General features: G+C 39.5%; 2 protein-coding genes across 4 annotated transcripts in view; both read left to right on the top strand.

Annotated features, from left to right (window-relative positions):
* The window catches only part of LOC135462704 (endothelin-converting enzyme 1-like), a 47289-nt gene extending 32835 nt beyond the window's left edge, over positions 1-14454 (top strand). For all 3 annotated transcript variants that reach the window (XM_064739928.1, XM_064739929.1, XM_064739927.1), the window contains exons 12-18: positions 973-1073; positions 4040-4150; positions 5396-5463; positions 6561-6685; positions 8378-8539; positions 9358-9434; positions 10879-14454. In XM_064739928.1, coding sequence (XP_064595998.1) covers positions 973-1073; positions 4040-4150; positions 5396-5463; positions 6561-6685; positions 8378-8539; positions 9358-9434; positions 10879-10981 — 747 coding nt within the window. In that variant the 3' untranslated portion in view covers positions 10982-14454. The remainder of the gene's footprint in view (positions 1-972; positions 1074-4039; positions 4151-5395; positions 5464-6560; positions 6686-8377; positions 8540-9357; positions 9435-10878) is intronic.
* On the top strand, positions 13186-15631 carry LOC135462499 (golgin subfamily A member 6-like protein 6). Its single transcript, XM_064739726.1, has 2 exons — positions 13186-13197; positions 14942-15631. The coding sequence occupies exons 1-2, from the start codon at positions 13186-13188 to the stop codon at positions 15629-15631; spliced, it is 702 nt and encodes a 233-aa protein (XP_064595796.1).
* Positions 15632-17801: the final 2170 nt, after the last annotated feature.

A 17801-nucleotide genomic window follows, 5' to 3' on the forward strand; every position in this document is an offset into this window, starting at 1 on the left:
CTGTGAGGTTATATGACCATGTCCAGCTCTTGATGGTCACAGGCAAAGGGCAATCCTCTTTTCTTCAACTATAAACTATAGACTGCAAGCATTGCAAGCACATAGGTGAAAAATTCTAGAGTATTATGTAAAACGAAATGATTATGGGAAAACGGGAAAGAGCAGATTTTACGAGAGGGCCATTCCTTGTAAAAAACAAGTATTACAAGTTATTTTATTACGGTAACCTACATGTGTTATTTTACCCAATTCTGAGTCTTCCATTGGTCTTACGGAATTATGAGGGGACATGCTCAGCCTACGTGAAAATGTGCTTCATCAGTAAAGTAACATTTTTATTTCTTTGTTTTGCCTCTAAAACTGTACTTTTTGGGGCAAAGTTTAGTTCATAAATTTATATCACTTTCTACATTGTTCTTATCAAATTCAGTACTGGGCAAAATGAAATGTAAATTGTAGTTCATACATTGATTTTCTGTTGTCTGTCAGTCCTAGCAACGGGCAACACTGTTTTTTTTTTTTGAGTGACCTCAATGGAGGAATCAGGTTGTTAAAGCAGAAGACGTGGATATTCAACATTGTGTTTCCCGTAGGCAGTCAGTAAGACTTCAGATTTCAGACTTCAGACGTGGGAAAGGTTTCATCCGGGAATTTATGATATCCATATTTTTTAAATGTATCATCAGTTAAGAATTTTTCAGCAACGTAATTCCCCTTCAGATTGTCAACCAATCGGCAGAGCTGTGACCGTCGGCTTGCGAGTGTACTTGGCTTTTGTCATGTCCAAGTTTGTATGACACAGTTCCATTTGTTATGTTATTGTTTATATCATTATTATTTAAAATAATATAGTAAAAGATGCCAATAAACCTATGAATGTGGGTATAACAGTTTAACCAACAAATCACATGATCTGTACCTTTGTTTGTTATTGCAGTATTCAGATTTTCATGAAATGTCTTGTTTTGTCAGGTGGTGATGACTGATAGCTTCTTTGAAAGCATGTTGAATATAAGAAGATTTTATCTGGAAAAGGATATGGACAAGCGAGGAAAGCCCCCAGATGTTAGCATGTGAGTTTTGTGCATTGTATTGTATTCGCATAACCATGCTTTAGAACAAGGGTTTTGTTGATTTCCCCACTTTGGGTATTCGTTAAAGAGTCGATGACCTTCCTGGGGCTATGCAGTGTTATGTTTGATGAAGACCACCTGTGTTCTGTACATGTCTGTACATCACACGTGGGAACGTTTGATGATGCTCCTGGGGCTGTGCAGGGTTATGTTTGATGATGACCACCTTTCTTCTGCACAGCTCTGTGCATCACATGTGGGAAAGTCTGATGACAGTCCTGGGGCTGTGTAGGGTTATGTTTGATGGAGACCACAGGTCTTCTGCACATGTTTGTACATCACACGTGGGAAAGTTTGATGATGCTCCTGGGGCTGTGCAGTGTTATGTTTGATGAAGACCACCTGTGTTTTCAACATGTCTGTACATCCCACATGGGAAAGGTTTGATGATGCTCCTGGGCCTGTGCAGCGTTATGTTGGATGAAGACCACCTTTCTTCTGCACATGTCTGTACGTGGGAAAGTTTGTCAGTAATTTGTGGTACTGTAAATGACCTAAATTTTTGCACATTAGTTACTGTTGCACGATCTGATTGGCGACGGTGATTAGCTGTATGGCAGCTGTGGTTGCTAATCCTCGCCACATGGGGTTAAGTCGGTGACAGTGAGGTGTGCAGGCCTCCTGACTAGTAGGCCCAAATATACCCATGAATGAGATCAAATATCAAGTATCAAGACATGCAATGGCTAGTACAGATCTTTAAATTCCAAACACTGTCTCACGTCAGACACAATGACCATGCCAAACAAGGAATGTACATTTGCAGTGTACACTGTAGGCCTCAGTTTAAGTGACAAACCGAGTAGTTGGTAAGGCCTGCGTGGAAATCACCTCACACCAGTATCTGGCAAAAAGTTCTCTGCTGAGAACCCTCATTATGCACCCAGTATGTGCACAGATGTATTTTAGCTGGAAATGTTAGAGAAATAAATAGCTTCTATAAGTATGTCAGTCTACGCACACATTTTCTTTCATTACAGTGGGAACTGTCCTCTTATTTATACAAATGAGTTCCCTTTCCCTTGATTTTGTAACAACCCCCCCCCTCCCCCACTCTCCCCCCATGAAGCACAGAATACATACTCCAGACAAGGTTGTTATCACAAATGGAGTGCCCATAACACTGACATGGAGTCCCTGGCTTTATATCCAAGTGAAATGCATGTTTTATGATCACCTGTGTACAGTTTTGCCCCGTCATGATTTACATGTTGCCAGCGACAGGCTAGGTTATTGTTTTGCCCTTTCTCCAGCAAAAATCTTGTCATCGATGGATAGACATCAGAAATTTGAAGTGCTGTGTTTGTAAGTGGCTTGTACCTACAAGAAGATACAACTGATCCGTGGGACCATGATTTCATCCCAGGAAACTCGATCAACAGTAAATGAAGTATAAATTCATATTGACGAAATGTTGGTGGAAGTTGCCATTCTTTCGAATCACACCGAAATGAAATTTATAGCCGGAGCGATGGCAAAATGTGCGTGTGTATGTGTCGCATTAATGGCAGTGTAACATTTTCATCTGCTAGTGGGCATAAGTGGGAAGGTCTGTCAGCAACCTGCGGATGGTCCACCATAATGCTGGCAGCCGTGGTATAAGTGGAATATTCTTGAGTATGACATAAAACACCAATCAGATAAATAAATAAATAAATAAATCATCTGCTGGTGGGCCTAGTTTGCAAGTATGGATATGTGTTGAGTTAAATTTTGCCACAGCTTCGTACGTGAAGAGTCCTGCAGCGAAACGGATGTTTGACATGACACTCCACGTGCATAAAGATACTGGGTAGTCATCCCTAATCTCCAGAGAGTTTCGGCGCTGTGGAAGCGCATCAGGGCTGGTCAAGGGATTATATAGGGATATGGATAATAAAACAATCAAGGTGCACCTGTTGTGAAGTGGATGTGTTTATGATTATCATTATGAGTAATAGAACTGAGGAAAACATGAACTGCTTGTGAAGCATGAGCTTTTTTATTATATTCTTGAACTGTTCATATAATCCCCTGACCACCCCTGGTGCTCTCCCGCGGCACCCAGTCAGAAACAACCACAATCAGTGCAATGAATCATGGGATACACGTTCCAAGTCTGAGTGTGAAACATTAGCTCATTTACCATAGTTACTTCTAGTAACATTCTGGTTTCCTCAGTCCATAGTAGAGACCAGTGGAGTGTTAACCTGTGTTCTCCATGGCCGACAGTAGAGCCTGCTGTGAGTTCCAGCTCGTAGTGGCTTCCTCTTTGGTCATATCTGGGAAGGTCTTGCAACAACCTGAGGGTGGTCATGGGTTTCCTCTGATTTCTTGCAGGTTTCCGCTCACCATGCATAATGTTGCAGGTTTCCGCTCACCATGCATAATGTTGCAGGTTTCCGCTCACCTTGCATAATGTTGCAGGTTTCCGCTCACCATGCATAATGTTGCAGGTTTCCGCTCACCATGCACAATGTTGCAGGTTTCCGCTCACCATGCATAATGTTTTTGTGTTATATAAGTGAAACTTCAATCAAACAAATCATCATCACAAAGGCAGGACTGAACTATAGACCACACAGAAAGGTACAGATGTCATTTAGAAAGTGGATTAAGTAAGAGGATTAATCTGCGCTATATTCAGGAAGTGTAATCCATATTAACAATAATACTGTTATAGACCACACAGCTTTGGCCCAAAGTATTTTAGGTGGAAATGTTTTGCGTACATGTAAGTATAAGTAGATATATATCATACACTGTAGATTTAGCACGTGGTTTTGAATCCACTACGCATTTGGTTTGCTTTATCATGTGTTTATGGTGTATTTTCAGATGGAGTCAGACACCAGCAGTTGTGAATGCTTATTACAGTCCTTCCCATATTTGGTTTGCTTTATCATGTGTTTATGGTGTATTTTCAGATGGAGTCAGACACCAGCAGTTGTGAATGCTTATTACAGTCCTTCCCATAATTACTTTGCCTTCCCAGCTGGCATTTTACAACGGCCGTTCTATGATCCAGATTTTCCAGAGTAAGATCAGATTTATGTACATGTATAAGGTATTATAAGGCTTTAATAGCCTAATGTACCATTCATGAACTGTTCTCTAGATATTTTTTGTTGATTAAATTTGGCCGATTAATTGGAAAACTATGTTGTATAGCTACATGTTGAACACAATATACATGTATGTGGATTTCCGAAACTGAAATAACTGTCTCCAAAAAAATTGACTCAAGTGAACCTCAAAACTTGCAATTTTGGGTCTCTATCCCCACTGCATGTGCACTGCATCCAGCATACATCCGCCTAAGGATTTCCACCCAATCATTGATCGTACCTTTATGTATTATAAAGCGTATATTTTCCTTGTTTTGTAACAAATGCATGCTGGTTCACAACCTTAGAAAACAACAATAACCAGTTCTGTGAACCAGTTTGTCAACACAAACAGGCTGCAGGAAGTCACTGTGCTTAGTCAGCACACCAGCGATAGTGAAAGAGGCAAAAAAGCAAATATATCATGCGACTGTATATTGGCTTTTTTTGCCAGAAACTTTTACCATTAGTAGTTTGACTAGTAGTAGTTTTTCCTCCCACCATAATGATGGCTGCCGTCGTATAAGTGAAATGTACTTGAGTATGGCGTAAAACACCAGTTAAATAGATAAATAAATAAGTTTGCCTCTAGTCAGTGTGCAGGGACTTATTTTCCAGTGCCATATGTTGTTTTGAACCCCTATCAGTGTCAACCTGTGTCCGGTGGAACCTGATAGGTTCGTGAATTGTGTGTACATGGCTCAGTATATCAAGGTATATGACGTTGGACATCGCTACCTGTATCTGGATTAATTGAAGATGACCAGAATGGAGGTCTGTGTTTTATGTCTTCAGTAAAAGAGAAGTTAGGATCACATCAGAGCCCAATCATTCCATCATCCCACGATGTATAAACTCTGTATTGAATTAGAATCTGCAGCTGAATAAATAGCTATTCACTGCCTGTAAGTGGACTGTAACAGACAATCTGTTCTTACCTGGCGTCATACCTCAGTTGGTAGAGCAGTGGGGGATAGACACCCAAAATCGTGAGTTTGAAGCTCACTTAAGTCAATTTTTTCGAGACAGTTATTTCAGTATCAGAAATTCAACATACATGTATATTGTGTTCCCCGGTGATGTCTGTTGTGATATGTTAAAAAACAGTGCTAGAAATTAACATGTAATAAGCCATGGAAACAAGATTTGTAATGTTGATCTTTTACTTCACTGCAGGCCATTCAACTATGGGTCCATCGGGTTTGTTATGGGTCATGAGCTGACACACGGCTTTGACAATACAGGTATTTCTATTACTTATGGCAATAGTTGTGTGTTCTTGAGTATGGCGTTGTAGAGCGACGATCAAATAAGTAAATAAATTAGTAGCTGTACAGGCTCTCACTGGCGATGCAGTCAAGAATACCTCATGTTTTAACATCAAACTATTGGTTTCAGTCTGCAACATCTGTGTGTTGCTTTGGCCATCCATCTGTGTGTTGCTTTGGCCATCCGTCTGTGCGTTGCTTTGGCCATCTGTTGGTCTGGCCAGCCAGCCGTCTGTCGGTCTGGCCATCCGTCCGTCTGACTCTCTGACCATCCGTCCGTCTGTCGATCTGGCCATCCGTCTGGGTGTTGCTTTAGCCTTCCCTCTTGTCTGTCGGTCTAGCCATCGATCTGTCTGTCAGTTTGTCCGTGTGACTGTTCTTATTCCTGTTAACACTGTTCCTGTTCCTGTGTCTCTCAAAACAAAGTATTCCTGTATTGAATGTTTTCCAACTTGTGTTTTGCTCTAAATAAGTCATCTAACGTACCTGTTTTAAACTGCATCTAGTTGTTACCAGTCCCTACAGCAAAGGAGTTCTGAGTGCATTCTGAGTGCATTCTGAGGTGTGTTTCATAGACAATTAATACACATTGTCAAGACGCACTCTAATCATGTACAGTCTCTCATTTACATGGGAGTCATTGTACTTTGACAGGAAAGCATTGGTATCCTATGGCTAGAGTTGTTCACCCAAACCTGCTGATTTAGTGTTTAAAGTGCATGTAGTTTTTTATGTAATCATGGACACAACCTTCTTCCAGTGGCGAATATGAAAGTAGAAGAACTTGTCATACCGGTATCACTGGTATCTAACATTATTACAGCTGATGCTTACTTTATTGTTTGTTTTCTTTCACTTTAAACCTTACAGATTGTGTATTGTTAACTTATTTCAAAGAAGCATTTCCAAGATTTGAAAATGGATGAATATATGGTTTGTTTGTATTTGGCTGTATATCCAAGTTTGTCATTCTCCAATCTGATTTTGTTGAATTAGGACACGTATGGTTGTACATTGTATATCCCAGGTAAATTCCAGGTAAATTACTCCCTAATCTCTTTATGTTATATTAGGTCGTCTGTATGACAAGCAAGGAAACCTGCACAACTGGTGGAACAACCAATCATTGGAGGCCTTCAAGGAAAGGTCAAAGTGCATGATTGAGCAGTATGACAAATACAAAATACAAGGGAGATCGGTATGCTTAACTTTAATTCTTGCATGAATTGTTTTCGTAATACTAATAACACAACAGTCAACAGTTTAGTGACAGTTGTGATATAACTATGACAACTACCTGGCCATATAGCAGAAACATGTATACAGGCCTTCGTGGTCAAGTCGTTACTGTGCTAGCGCAATACACGTTCATTCTAGCTTCACCTACGGTCGTGTTGGGGAAGGTATGTTAGCAATCTGCAGATGGGTTTGAGTTTCTCCAGGGCTCTGCCCAGTTTCTGCCCACCATAATACTACCAGTTCTTGTAAAAGTAAAATGTTCTTGAGTACAGCTTAAAACACCAATCAAATAAATAAAGTACACATATAAAATACTACCTTCTGTACTCAAAATTGCTGCGCAGCACCAATTAGTGATGCTAAGGGGATTACATGCACCTTTTTTGAAAGAATTTTCGGTCTTTGCCCAGTCGCATGTATGCACATGTGTAGATCAGTTATATTATGTGAAGATCAGTTATTAATTTGATGGGAGGTGTTACTTTACATGTATGGTGTGATCAGGTACCGGGTATCTTTAATGGATGAGACCAGTTAATAATACACAGTTATCTATTTCAACTGTGATTGGATAAGTTATTTTTTTTTCCTTTTAATGTATCTAGTGATGCTGGTTGTATAATTGAGAAGATAAATGATATCTTTAGTAACCAGGGAACTGGGAGGAACCAGTTACCTGGTGCTGGGACCAGTTACCTGATAATGGGACCATTTACCAGATAATGGGACCAGTAACTGGGTGAGGGGACCAGTTAATGGGTGATGGGACCAGATACTGGGTGATGGGACCTGCTGATGGAACCAGTTTACCTGGTAATGGGACCAGTATTCTAAGGATGGGACTAGTTATATAATGATGTAATTAGTCATAGTTTGCTGGTAGCTGTTATTGTATGATAGAAGCTATAATCTTTATGAGGGATTTTAGTTATTTATGGGATGGGATGAGCTGTGTGGTTATTTTTTGATGGAAGCTGGTTTCTTAGTACAAATCCAGATATATGTACACCTACATGTATCTTAACTTGTAATCAGATTGACTCTGCTTTCTTATGATGTGATGAGCTGTATTATATATAATGTTTTGTATATAATGATGGAACAGGTTTATATATAATGATGGAACCAGTTTATATAATGATGGAACCGGTTATTTATGATGATGGAACCAGTTTATATAACAATGGAACCAGTTTATCTATAATGATGGAACCAGTTTATATATAATGATGGAACCAGTTTATATAATGATGGAACCAGTTATTTATGATGATGGAACCAGTAATATATGATGGTGGAACCAGTTTATGTATAATGATGGAACCAGTTTATATAACAATGAAACCAGTTTATATAATGATGGAACCAGTTATTTATGATGATGGAACCAGTTATATATGATGGTGGAACCAGTTTATATGTAATGATGGAACCTGTTCTATATAATAATGGAAGTGGTTATAAATAATGATGGCACCAGTTGTAGGATGATGAAACCAGTTTATGTAATGATGGTGCTGTTCAGTCCTCCCCTGGGCTCAGCCCGGTTTCTTCCCATCATAACGCTGGCCGCTGTCGTATATGTGAAATATTCTTGAGTACGACGTAAAACGCCTATCAAAAAAATAAGTTAATGCACTTCAATCCATAGGTGAGGGGGGACCGAACTCTGGGTGAGAACATTGCAGACAATGGGGGTATCAAGGTGGCTTATCGAGCCTATCAGAAGTGGTTGATGAACAACACACCTGCCAAGCAGCTACCTGGACTACCTCCCAGCGATCTCAAGTTGTTTTTTATTGGGTTTGCTCAGGTAAAGCATGTTACCATTACTAATACGCCTACCTCTACCTTCTACCAAGTTTGGCTGAAAGGCATTCTTGTCATCCTGTACATTCCAGTTTCCTCCATTATGCTGTTACCAAAAAAATCTTGAGGACTAAATTCATGCAGCATTATTCAATGAATTAATGTAAGATTTTTATCAAAGAAAAAAACCAAAAAGGCCTGACAGTTTATTGCTGACTTTTGACCTACGCAGATGTATATTTCTAAACGGCTTAACCATTTTGTTGTTTTAATCATTAACTTTTGTGAACACAGTAACACTGGCTTGAAATTTTCATGAAGCACGGTTAGTTCAACTTAACTTCCACAACACACATGATATGACGCGCACTTATAATACAGAAGGGTTACTTAACCTTAAAGTACACTTCGTGAAACTGAGGCCAAGTACACTTCATGAAACTGAGGCCGAGTACACTTCATGAAACTGAGGCCAAGTACACTTCATGAAACTGAGGCCGAGTACACTTCATCGAACTGAGGCCAAGTACACTTCATCAAACTGAGGCCAAGTACACCTTATCAAACTGAGGCCAAGTACACTTCATCAAACTGAGACCAAGTACACTTCATCAAACTGAGGCCAAGTACACCTTATCAAACTGAGGCCCAGTACACTTCATCAAACTGAGGCCAAGTACACTTCATCAAACTGAGGCCAAGTACACTTCATGAAGCTGAGGCCAGATTGAACAATAGTGAGATTGGATTAGTTTGAACCAAGATACATGTACATTTATGTTCCTGTTGATACTAACAAGGGATATTGGTGACTATTTGCAGGTGTGGTGCTCATATTATACACCTGCCTATGCCAGAACAGCCCTTCTCACTGATGCTCACTCCCCAGCCAAATACAGGTATGTTGATTCACGCTTACATGATTTACACCTGTCCAGTTATTTTATTTATATGAGATATGTTTTGGGAGGGTGGGGGTGGGGTGGGTGGGGGTTTGGGGGGAGTGATTCTGGATGTGAATCTGGGTTCACAACACCTGTTAAGGTCCTTGACCAGTGAGGTCACATGGTGGAATCTAGCTTGTCGCCCCCCCCCCCCCTAGCTTCTCAGATGGCAGGTTAAGGTTTTTTTAGCTCCTGTATAATGTGTTTTCGCCTGTGTACATCTGCAATGGGCATACTGATGGAAGGTTGAACTGTTTTATTGGTTTTAGTTTTCTAGCGTTTGTGAATGCTTTTTAATGATTTCAGTTCAAAATTTCACCGCTAGGGCAGCGTAGTGACCCAGGAGTCTCTCACCAATGCAGTCGCTGTGACTTCAAGTCCAGCTCATGCTGGCTTCCTCTCCGGCCGTACGTGGGAAGGTCTGTCAGCAACCTGCGGATGGTCGTGGGTTTTCCCCAGGCTCTGCCTGATTTCCACCCACCATAATGCTGGCCGCCGTCGTATAAGTGAAATATTCTTGAGTACGGCATAAAACACCAATCAAATGAAATAAATCAAAATTTCACCATTTATGTAAACTTCAATTGGTTTTCCAAAGTAAACATGTTTACTCGAGAAATTAAGTCTCCATGAAGAGCAACAATTTCTTGTATACAGGGTTTCGGTGACTTTATTGCTTATGAGATTTATGGGCTTTGCCACATTTACCATTTTTGTAATTAAGAAAAGTTTCATGTAGGTCTATAATATTTATGCAAATGCCTACCTCCATGTAGGAGAACAAGAAGAGTATTGGGTTCCTCTTGTGATTTTACCATTTTCCTGTTTTGTGGACACACATTCAGATTGACTTCATTTTGTTCTCCTGTAAACACAGATTTCTACATCCTTCTTATAAGGCTACAGTTTCTTATGCAATCACTTATCTATATACACTTTTTGTCTCTGTAGCTACTTTACCAGATTTGTGCAAGAGTGCAAGAATTTACCTTGGTGTATACCAAATTTATCTGGTATACACTGTATCTGTAAAAAGCTGTTCCCATCTGTTTTAGTATGAGGAGCCTATATCAATATCCAGTCATGGGAAGCGATTTGCATGTCAAAGACCACTCCAGTGAATTGTTACTTGAATACCCCATAGTGAAGTTTTTTAACTACCATAGCTTAACATTTGCTCAGCCTCTCACAGCGTTTTAATTGTTCATGGATCCGATTGTTCACAATTTGCAGATCAAGGACCACTGCCTCAAGTTTGTGCACGAACTCGCCACTATGACATCTTTACCACCACTACACTTCACAACTTTTGTCTTTATTCTGATTCCATTGTCTAGTTGACTGCTATAGCAGGTGAGCTGGTGGGATTCTCAGAATGCCTTGTCTTCCTTTGTTACAGAGTGATAGGAACTTTATCAAATTCTGAAGAATTCAGTGATGCGTTCAACTGTAGGAAAGGTGCCACACTTATGAACCCAGAGAACAAGTGTCAGGTGTGGTGAGGTAATGCAGAGGACCATACATCCAAGGGAGGCAACTTCATAAGTAAATTAAAGACCAGAAGACATGGTTTTACCCATGAAGGCTTGAAGAAGATGCGTTTTCAACATTGCCAAATGGAATAGAAAATGTGTAGGCTGCTAACACAACATTTTATAAGAAGCTATCCAGTGTTGATATTACTAATTCAATGTTCTAAAATGAGTCTAGGAACTCCTCGCAGTCTATACTATATATTTTGCATTTTCTGAATGTATCTTACATGTATGTGTAAATTCAGCCAGAAAAAATGTTTAAATTGAATACAATTTTTAACCGTGCCTTACCATATTTGCTTTCTCTCTGTCTTTATAATTACGCTTTATTTTTAACAAGAATTGAAATGCTCAAAAAACAACTGGCTGAATGTTTCATCTCATTTTAATCAGTATTGCATGCATGTTTTTGTGGTTAAGCTTGTAAAAGCCTTGAAATTTAGACTATAAAACCAGCCTGAGCTAGAGTTTGTAGATTGCTGACATTCTTATGGAGAAATTCTGTGAAATTTCTTAGTACACTTCTCTCTACACATCTGCATGTATGTCAGAAACTGAGAGTTCATCTATTAAGGTCATGTGTAACCATTGTGAAGGTCTGTCAGCAACCTGCAGATGGTCGTGGGTTTCCCCCGGGCTCTGCCAGGTTTCCTCCCACCATAACGCTGGCCGCCGTGGTATAAGTGAAATATTCTTGAGTACAGCATAAAACATGTATCAAATAAATAAATAAATAGAATGTTCATTTCAGATAGCCTGGAAAATGTGTGTACAGTGTATGTATGCTGCTTCACTAGTTAAGGATAGGTAGTTTATGACTATAGTTTGCACACATTTTGTTACAGTACTGTAGGATAGGCATTAAAGTGGCTGTAGGATGGACATATTGTAGCAGTACTATAGGATAGGCATTAAAATAGCTGTAGGATGAACATATTGTAGCAGTACTGTAGGATAGGCATTAAAGTTGCTCTAGGATGCACATTTTGTAGCAGTACTAGAGGATAGGCATTGAAGTGGCTTTAGGATGAACATATTGTAGCAGTACTGTAGGATAGGCATTAAAATAGCTGTAGGATGAACATATTGTAGCAATACTATAGGATGTGCATTAAAATAGCTGTAGGATGGATATTTGTACAGCTCTATGATACATGGGTAAAGAATTCATTTGACCATATGGAGATTACCCAATCCTTTAATATTTGACTTGCTCCAAAACTTTTTAGACACGTTTGTTTACCATGGCATGAACACTGATTGTGCAATCTTTTGTAGCTTTATGGCTTCTACGGTTTTGTATGCTGAATAGATGTATATGTTGTTTTAATAGATGTATATTAAAAGTCATAAGTGGGAAGGTCTGGCAGCAACCTGCGGATGGTCATGGGTTTCCTCCCAGGCTCTGCCCGGTTTCCTCCCACCATAATGCTGGCTGTCATCAAATGAGTGAAACATTCTTGAGCACAGCGGAAAACACCAATCAAATAAATAAATAAATATTGAAAGTCGTTATTTAGTCCACTTATTTTCCAAGGTTAAAAGTATATACTTTTCAACACTTTTTTACTGTTCCTTTTTTTTAAAGAATCTATTTAGAACTGGGCATGATCTCACCCAGCAATATTCAGTTGTGTGTCAGTGTGATAATTACAAGAGCTTTCTATTCTATTTGTGAATAGAAAATGGGATTAATAAACCTCTTCAGATTTGGTAGGAAAAGTTGTTTTCTAAATAATTTTCAAATTACCTTTTAGGGGTAAATACAGTGTCTAAGTTATTTTAAAAAAATATTCCTACATTGATTGTTATTTCTGCCCAGTGATGGGTGATGTGATGTCTTCGTTACAAACACACAGTTTAGTTGATACATATATATGGTTTATTTGTATATAAATGAAACTGGGTGGGTAGCCGACATTAAGCACCATGTAGTGCCCAGTTTTTTAATGTTCACCATTTGTCATCATGGCAGTGGATGGCGTTCAATGGCCTGTGCAAGGGGAAGCAAATCTTGTAACTCTGGAACAACAGCACCCTCTGCATTGTTGAATAGCAGCTGTGACTGTCCATTTTGTATTGTTCCCAGTGCTTAAGAATTACAAGATTTGCCTGAGTTTATGGAAAGTCTGTGAACCTGATTAAGATATTGATTCAGGACACGGGTCAAAATGGTTTTTATGGTATTGCTAAAATTTTATGTTTGATTAACAGGGAGAGGATGTTCTTAGGCTCAACATATGCATAAACATGACAGGCTGACAATAAGAGCCATTTGTGGAATTGTGATATTTTCACATTGTCTTTCAGCGATACATGTGTCTGTATTTGTCCAGTGTACAATGTCCTTGTGTCATTTGTATGTGATAGTCAAAAATCAAAAATACACTGGGTGGCATACACAGACAGCAGTTTCCTCCCATGGGGTGGCATACACAGACAGCAGTTTCCTCCCATGGGGTGGCTTACACAGACAGCAGTTTCCTCCACCCATAAATCTCACCGTCTCAGACTTTAATCAAAAACCAAGCTATGTGTCCTAATATACACAACCTTTCTTTTGTTTTCTGTGCTGCCCAAGTTTGTAGATGTTAGCCAGAAAAGGCAGCCTTATTTGTAAAGTGATTCCATAAATATAATAATTAGACCAAGCTTAATTTTTACAAGACTTTGTAATTCAATTTTTTTTTATGTTGTGATAACTTTGTTGTAAATCCCATTCCCTTAAAGATTTTTTACCTCTACTACATAATTCCTGAAAAGATTTAGGGGTGAAACACAAATAGGATGCCTTTCAAAAGTTGCCTTTGTAAATCTTTCCATGGTTTAGCTTTGCTTTAGTGTAGCAATGATGTATAATTTTGACAATGTAGTAAACGCAAATTGAGTAACCTTAGGTTTTATGGGTGTAGTCAAATTTTCAACCACTGGTGAATTTTTTCAGACAGAATAGTAGAAATAAATCTCCCAGAAAAGGAAAAGTCTTTAGTTTAGGTTTTCAGGATTAGGTTTTAAGAATTGTGTGGACCATTGTTTTAAACTAATACTGAAATATTGAATACTAACAACGACTTTTTCCAGAGCTAGTTCCAATTGTGATGAAATGTATCCAATATGCAATGTGTATCTTTGAGTGTGTGTGTTGGGCAGTAATGTTCATAAAACATGAACTACAAGCAACATGTGCAATTCATGTATTAGAAGAAGACAGTGATGTATGCAGTAGTGGTACTCACCATAAACTAAGCCGCATTTGCTTTCTTGTTCAAGCCTCAGTATTTGCGTGTATATTAGACAATGCTATGTAAAAGTGGTATTCGCCATGAAGTGCCTTTATTGTAAGTATTTTGTCCAAATATGAGTAATTTGTCTTTGAGGCAGTGAGATATATTACTGTATATGTACATGTATATATAAGCAGTTGTGGTATTCACCATAAAGGTGCCTTTGTATTGTACATGTTAGTACATGTATGTATACTGTGTGTATATATATATATATATATATATATATATATATATATATATATATACGGTGGTGAATTTCTCCATAAAGTGCCGTTTGGTATCTTGTACAGATATGAGTGTTGTATTTGACATGAAATGATGTAGATTGTGTGAACAGGGTCAATATAAATTGTGTATGTCAGGTAAAAACTAACTTGTTAGTTATGTTAAGATTCTGATGAAACTCGTCGATGTTGTTTTGGTGTAAATGTATAGCTGTGTAGCAGTGGCTGACCAGCATGATTTGGTACTATGGTCTGATGGGGAGGACGCCTGACAGCATTTATGGTCCAATAGGGCTGTACTGTGAAGGATCAGAACTAGATAGATAGCCGAGATGACTCTCAGAATGAACATCACTAACACACGTCACCAACACATGTATACTAGAATGCTGCACTTTTGTAAATACCGTTCCTAGGGAAATAGTGAGTCCTCTGTCGAAGAGAGGCCCTGGGATAAGAGAAATAGTGAGTGCGCTGTAGAAGAGAGGCTGTGGGATAAGAGAAATAGTAAGTGCGCTGTAGAGGAGAGGCTGTGGGATAAGAGAAATAATGAGCCTGCTGTACAAGAGAGGCTCGGGGATAAGAGAAATAGTGAGTCCACTGTCGAAGAGAGGCTCTGGGACAAGAGAAATAGTGAGTGCACTGTAGAAGAGAGGCTGTGGGATAAGAGAAATAGTGAGTCTGCTGTAGAAGAGAGGCTTTGGGATAAGAGAAATAATGAGCCTGCTGTAGAAGAGAGGCTCGGGGATAAGAGAAATAGTGAGTCTGCTGTAGAAAAGAGTCTCGGGGATAAGAGAAATAGTGAGTATGCTGTAGAAGAGAGGCTGTGGGATAAGAGAAATAGTAAGTCCGCTGTAGAAGAGAGGCTCGGGGATAAGAGAAATAGTGAGTCCGCTGTAGAAGAGAGGCTTCGGGATAAGAGAAATAGTGAGTGCGCTGGAAAAGAGGGGCTGTGGGATAAGAGAAATAGTGAGTGTGCTGTAGAAGAGGGGCTCTGGGATAAGAGAAATAGTGAGTCTGCTGTAGAAGAGAGGCTGTGGGATAAGAGAAATAGTGAGTGCGCTGTAGAAGAGAGGCTGTGGGATAAGAGAAATAGTCTGCTGTAGAAAAGAGACTCGGGGATAAGAGAAATAGTGAGTCTGCTGTAGAAGAGAGGCTGTGGGATAAGAGAAATAGTAAGTCTGCTGTAGAAGAGGGGCTCTGGGATAAGAGAAATAGTGAGTCTGCTGTAGAAGAGAGTCTGTGGGATAAGAGAAATAGTGCGCTGTAGAAGAGAGGCTGTGGGATAAGAGAAATAGTCTGCTGTAGAAGAGAGGCTCTCGGATAAGAGAGATAATGAGGGGCTGTGGGATAAGAGAAATAGTGAGTCCGCTGTAGAAGAGGGGCTTTGGGATAAGAGAAATAGTGAGGGGCTGTGGGATAAGAGAAATAGTGAGTCCGCTGTAGAAGAGGGGCTTTGGGATAAGAGAAATAGTGAGTCCACTGTAGACGAGGATCTGTGGGATTAGAGAAATAGCGAGTCCGCTGTAGAAGAGATGCTCTGGGATAAGACATCAGGCATGGTAGTTGATCGTAAGATGTTTCAATAAGAGGTACGTTGTAAACCAGTGAAGTTTGTGGCCGGGTGTAGGTAGGCCTAGGTATGAATCTATCCTGTACAAGGACACAGAATCCCTCGGAAATCCTTTTCTTTTATCATTAAAGTAATATCAAACGATGTGTTGTTTGTTTTCACCTGGACCGAGAATGAGCTGGAAAAGCCATCAGGTTTATCCTTCCGTGGGAGGTGTTAGCAAACGCTAAGGCATATTTTTGTTATCAATGGTGGTGTTTTTTTAACTTCTAGTCTTGGCAACATTGCCTCTGTAGGCTGCGATGTGGTCACGATGGTGTACACGTGAAGGATGTTTAACGTTGTTGTTAATATGTACAATCTCTTCGGTTCATAGATGCGCTCAAGTAATACAATACTGTCAAAAATAGTCATTAATGTCATTTTGCGTGAAAGGGCTGTAGCAGGCTAATTTTATGTTGTTTTTTATTTACCTTTCCTTTCATTGCATTTGTAATTTTGATGCAAGTCTTTTTATTGAATCGAAGAAATTCATGATTTTGTAGATTATTTGTGTGAAATCAGGTTCTTCTATGCAACAGGTACAGTTTTCCACGTTAAGAAAAATGCATAAGTTAGTGGGGCAGATTCCTTTAAAGAAGTGTTCTGCTTTGAAGGAGGTACTTGAAATTCGGTGACTAAAGGAGATGGCCTCCCTCGTGTGAATGGAATGGTCTACGGTAAGGGGTTAAATCTCCATGAATCAATCAATCTGTCATAAGCCGAGTGTTCTGATTTAGATGTAATTTTTGACAACTGTCACAACTGCATTTGTGAAATCACCGCCAGCAGCTTTCGGCTTGACCTGTTTTGTGAGGCCATGCATGATAGTCTATTGTGAAGCCATGCATGATAGTTTATTGTGAGGCCATGCATGGTGGTCTATTGTGAAGCCATGCATGGTAGTTTATTGTGAGGCCATGCATGGTAGTCTATTGTGAAGCCATGCGTAGTAGTCTATTGTGAGGCCATGCATGGTGGTCTATTGTGAAGCCATGCATGGTAGTTTATTGTGAGGCCCTGCATGGTAGTCTATTGTGAAGCCATGCGTAGTAGTCTATTGTGAGGCCATGCATGGTGGTCTATTGTGAAGCCATGCATGGTAGTTTATTGTGAGGCCATGCATGGTATTCTGTTGTGAAGCCATGCATGTTAGTGTATTGTGAGGCCATGCATGGTAGTCTGTTGTGAGGCCATGCATGGTAGTATATTGTATACCAGACCCTGTAATCAGTGACCGCGTTATACAGGGCCAATTAGGCATTCTTGTATCAGAAATTTATTCATGTCTGTGAAAATGTATTTTGACGTCCGTGTTACGTGTGCACTGCTTGACTGTAGTATTCGTTACGGTGGCTGGAATTCATGTCTCTTGAGCCTTGACGGTTGTGCTACTGTGTCATGTTACAACAGATCAGAGTCTTCCTAAACATGTAAATACATAGCTTAAGGTTGTGGGATTTTAGATCTATTTACTTCTTTTTCTGAGATTATCATTTTAACATTACTATTTTTCTACACTGTGGTTTTGGGTAAACCCTGTTTGTCTATATATAGCCACTGACATGTGCTCACATAATATGATGTTAGTGGCAATAGTCAGGTCTTTCCATGTAAATATGTAAAGAAAAAAAAAACAATAAAACAAAAATGTTTATAATATT

Source organism: Liolophura sinensis, chromosome 2 (genome assembly GCF_032854445.1).
Source record: "Liolophura sinensis isolate JHLJ2023 chromosome 2, CUHK_Ljap_v2, whole genome shotgun sequence".
Lineage (NCBI taxonomy): Eukaryota > Metazoa > Mollusca > Polyplacophora > Chitonida > Chitonidae > Liolophura > Liolophura sinensis.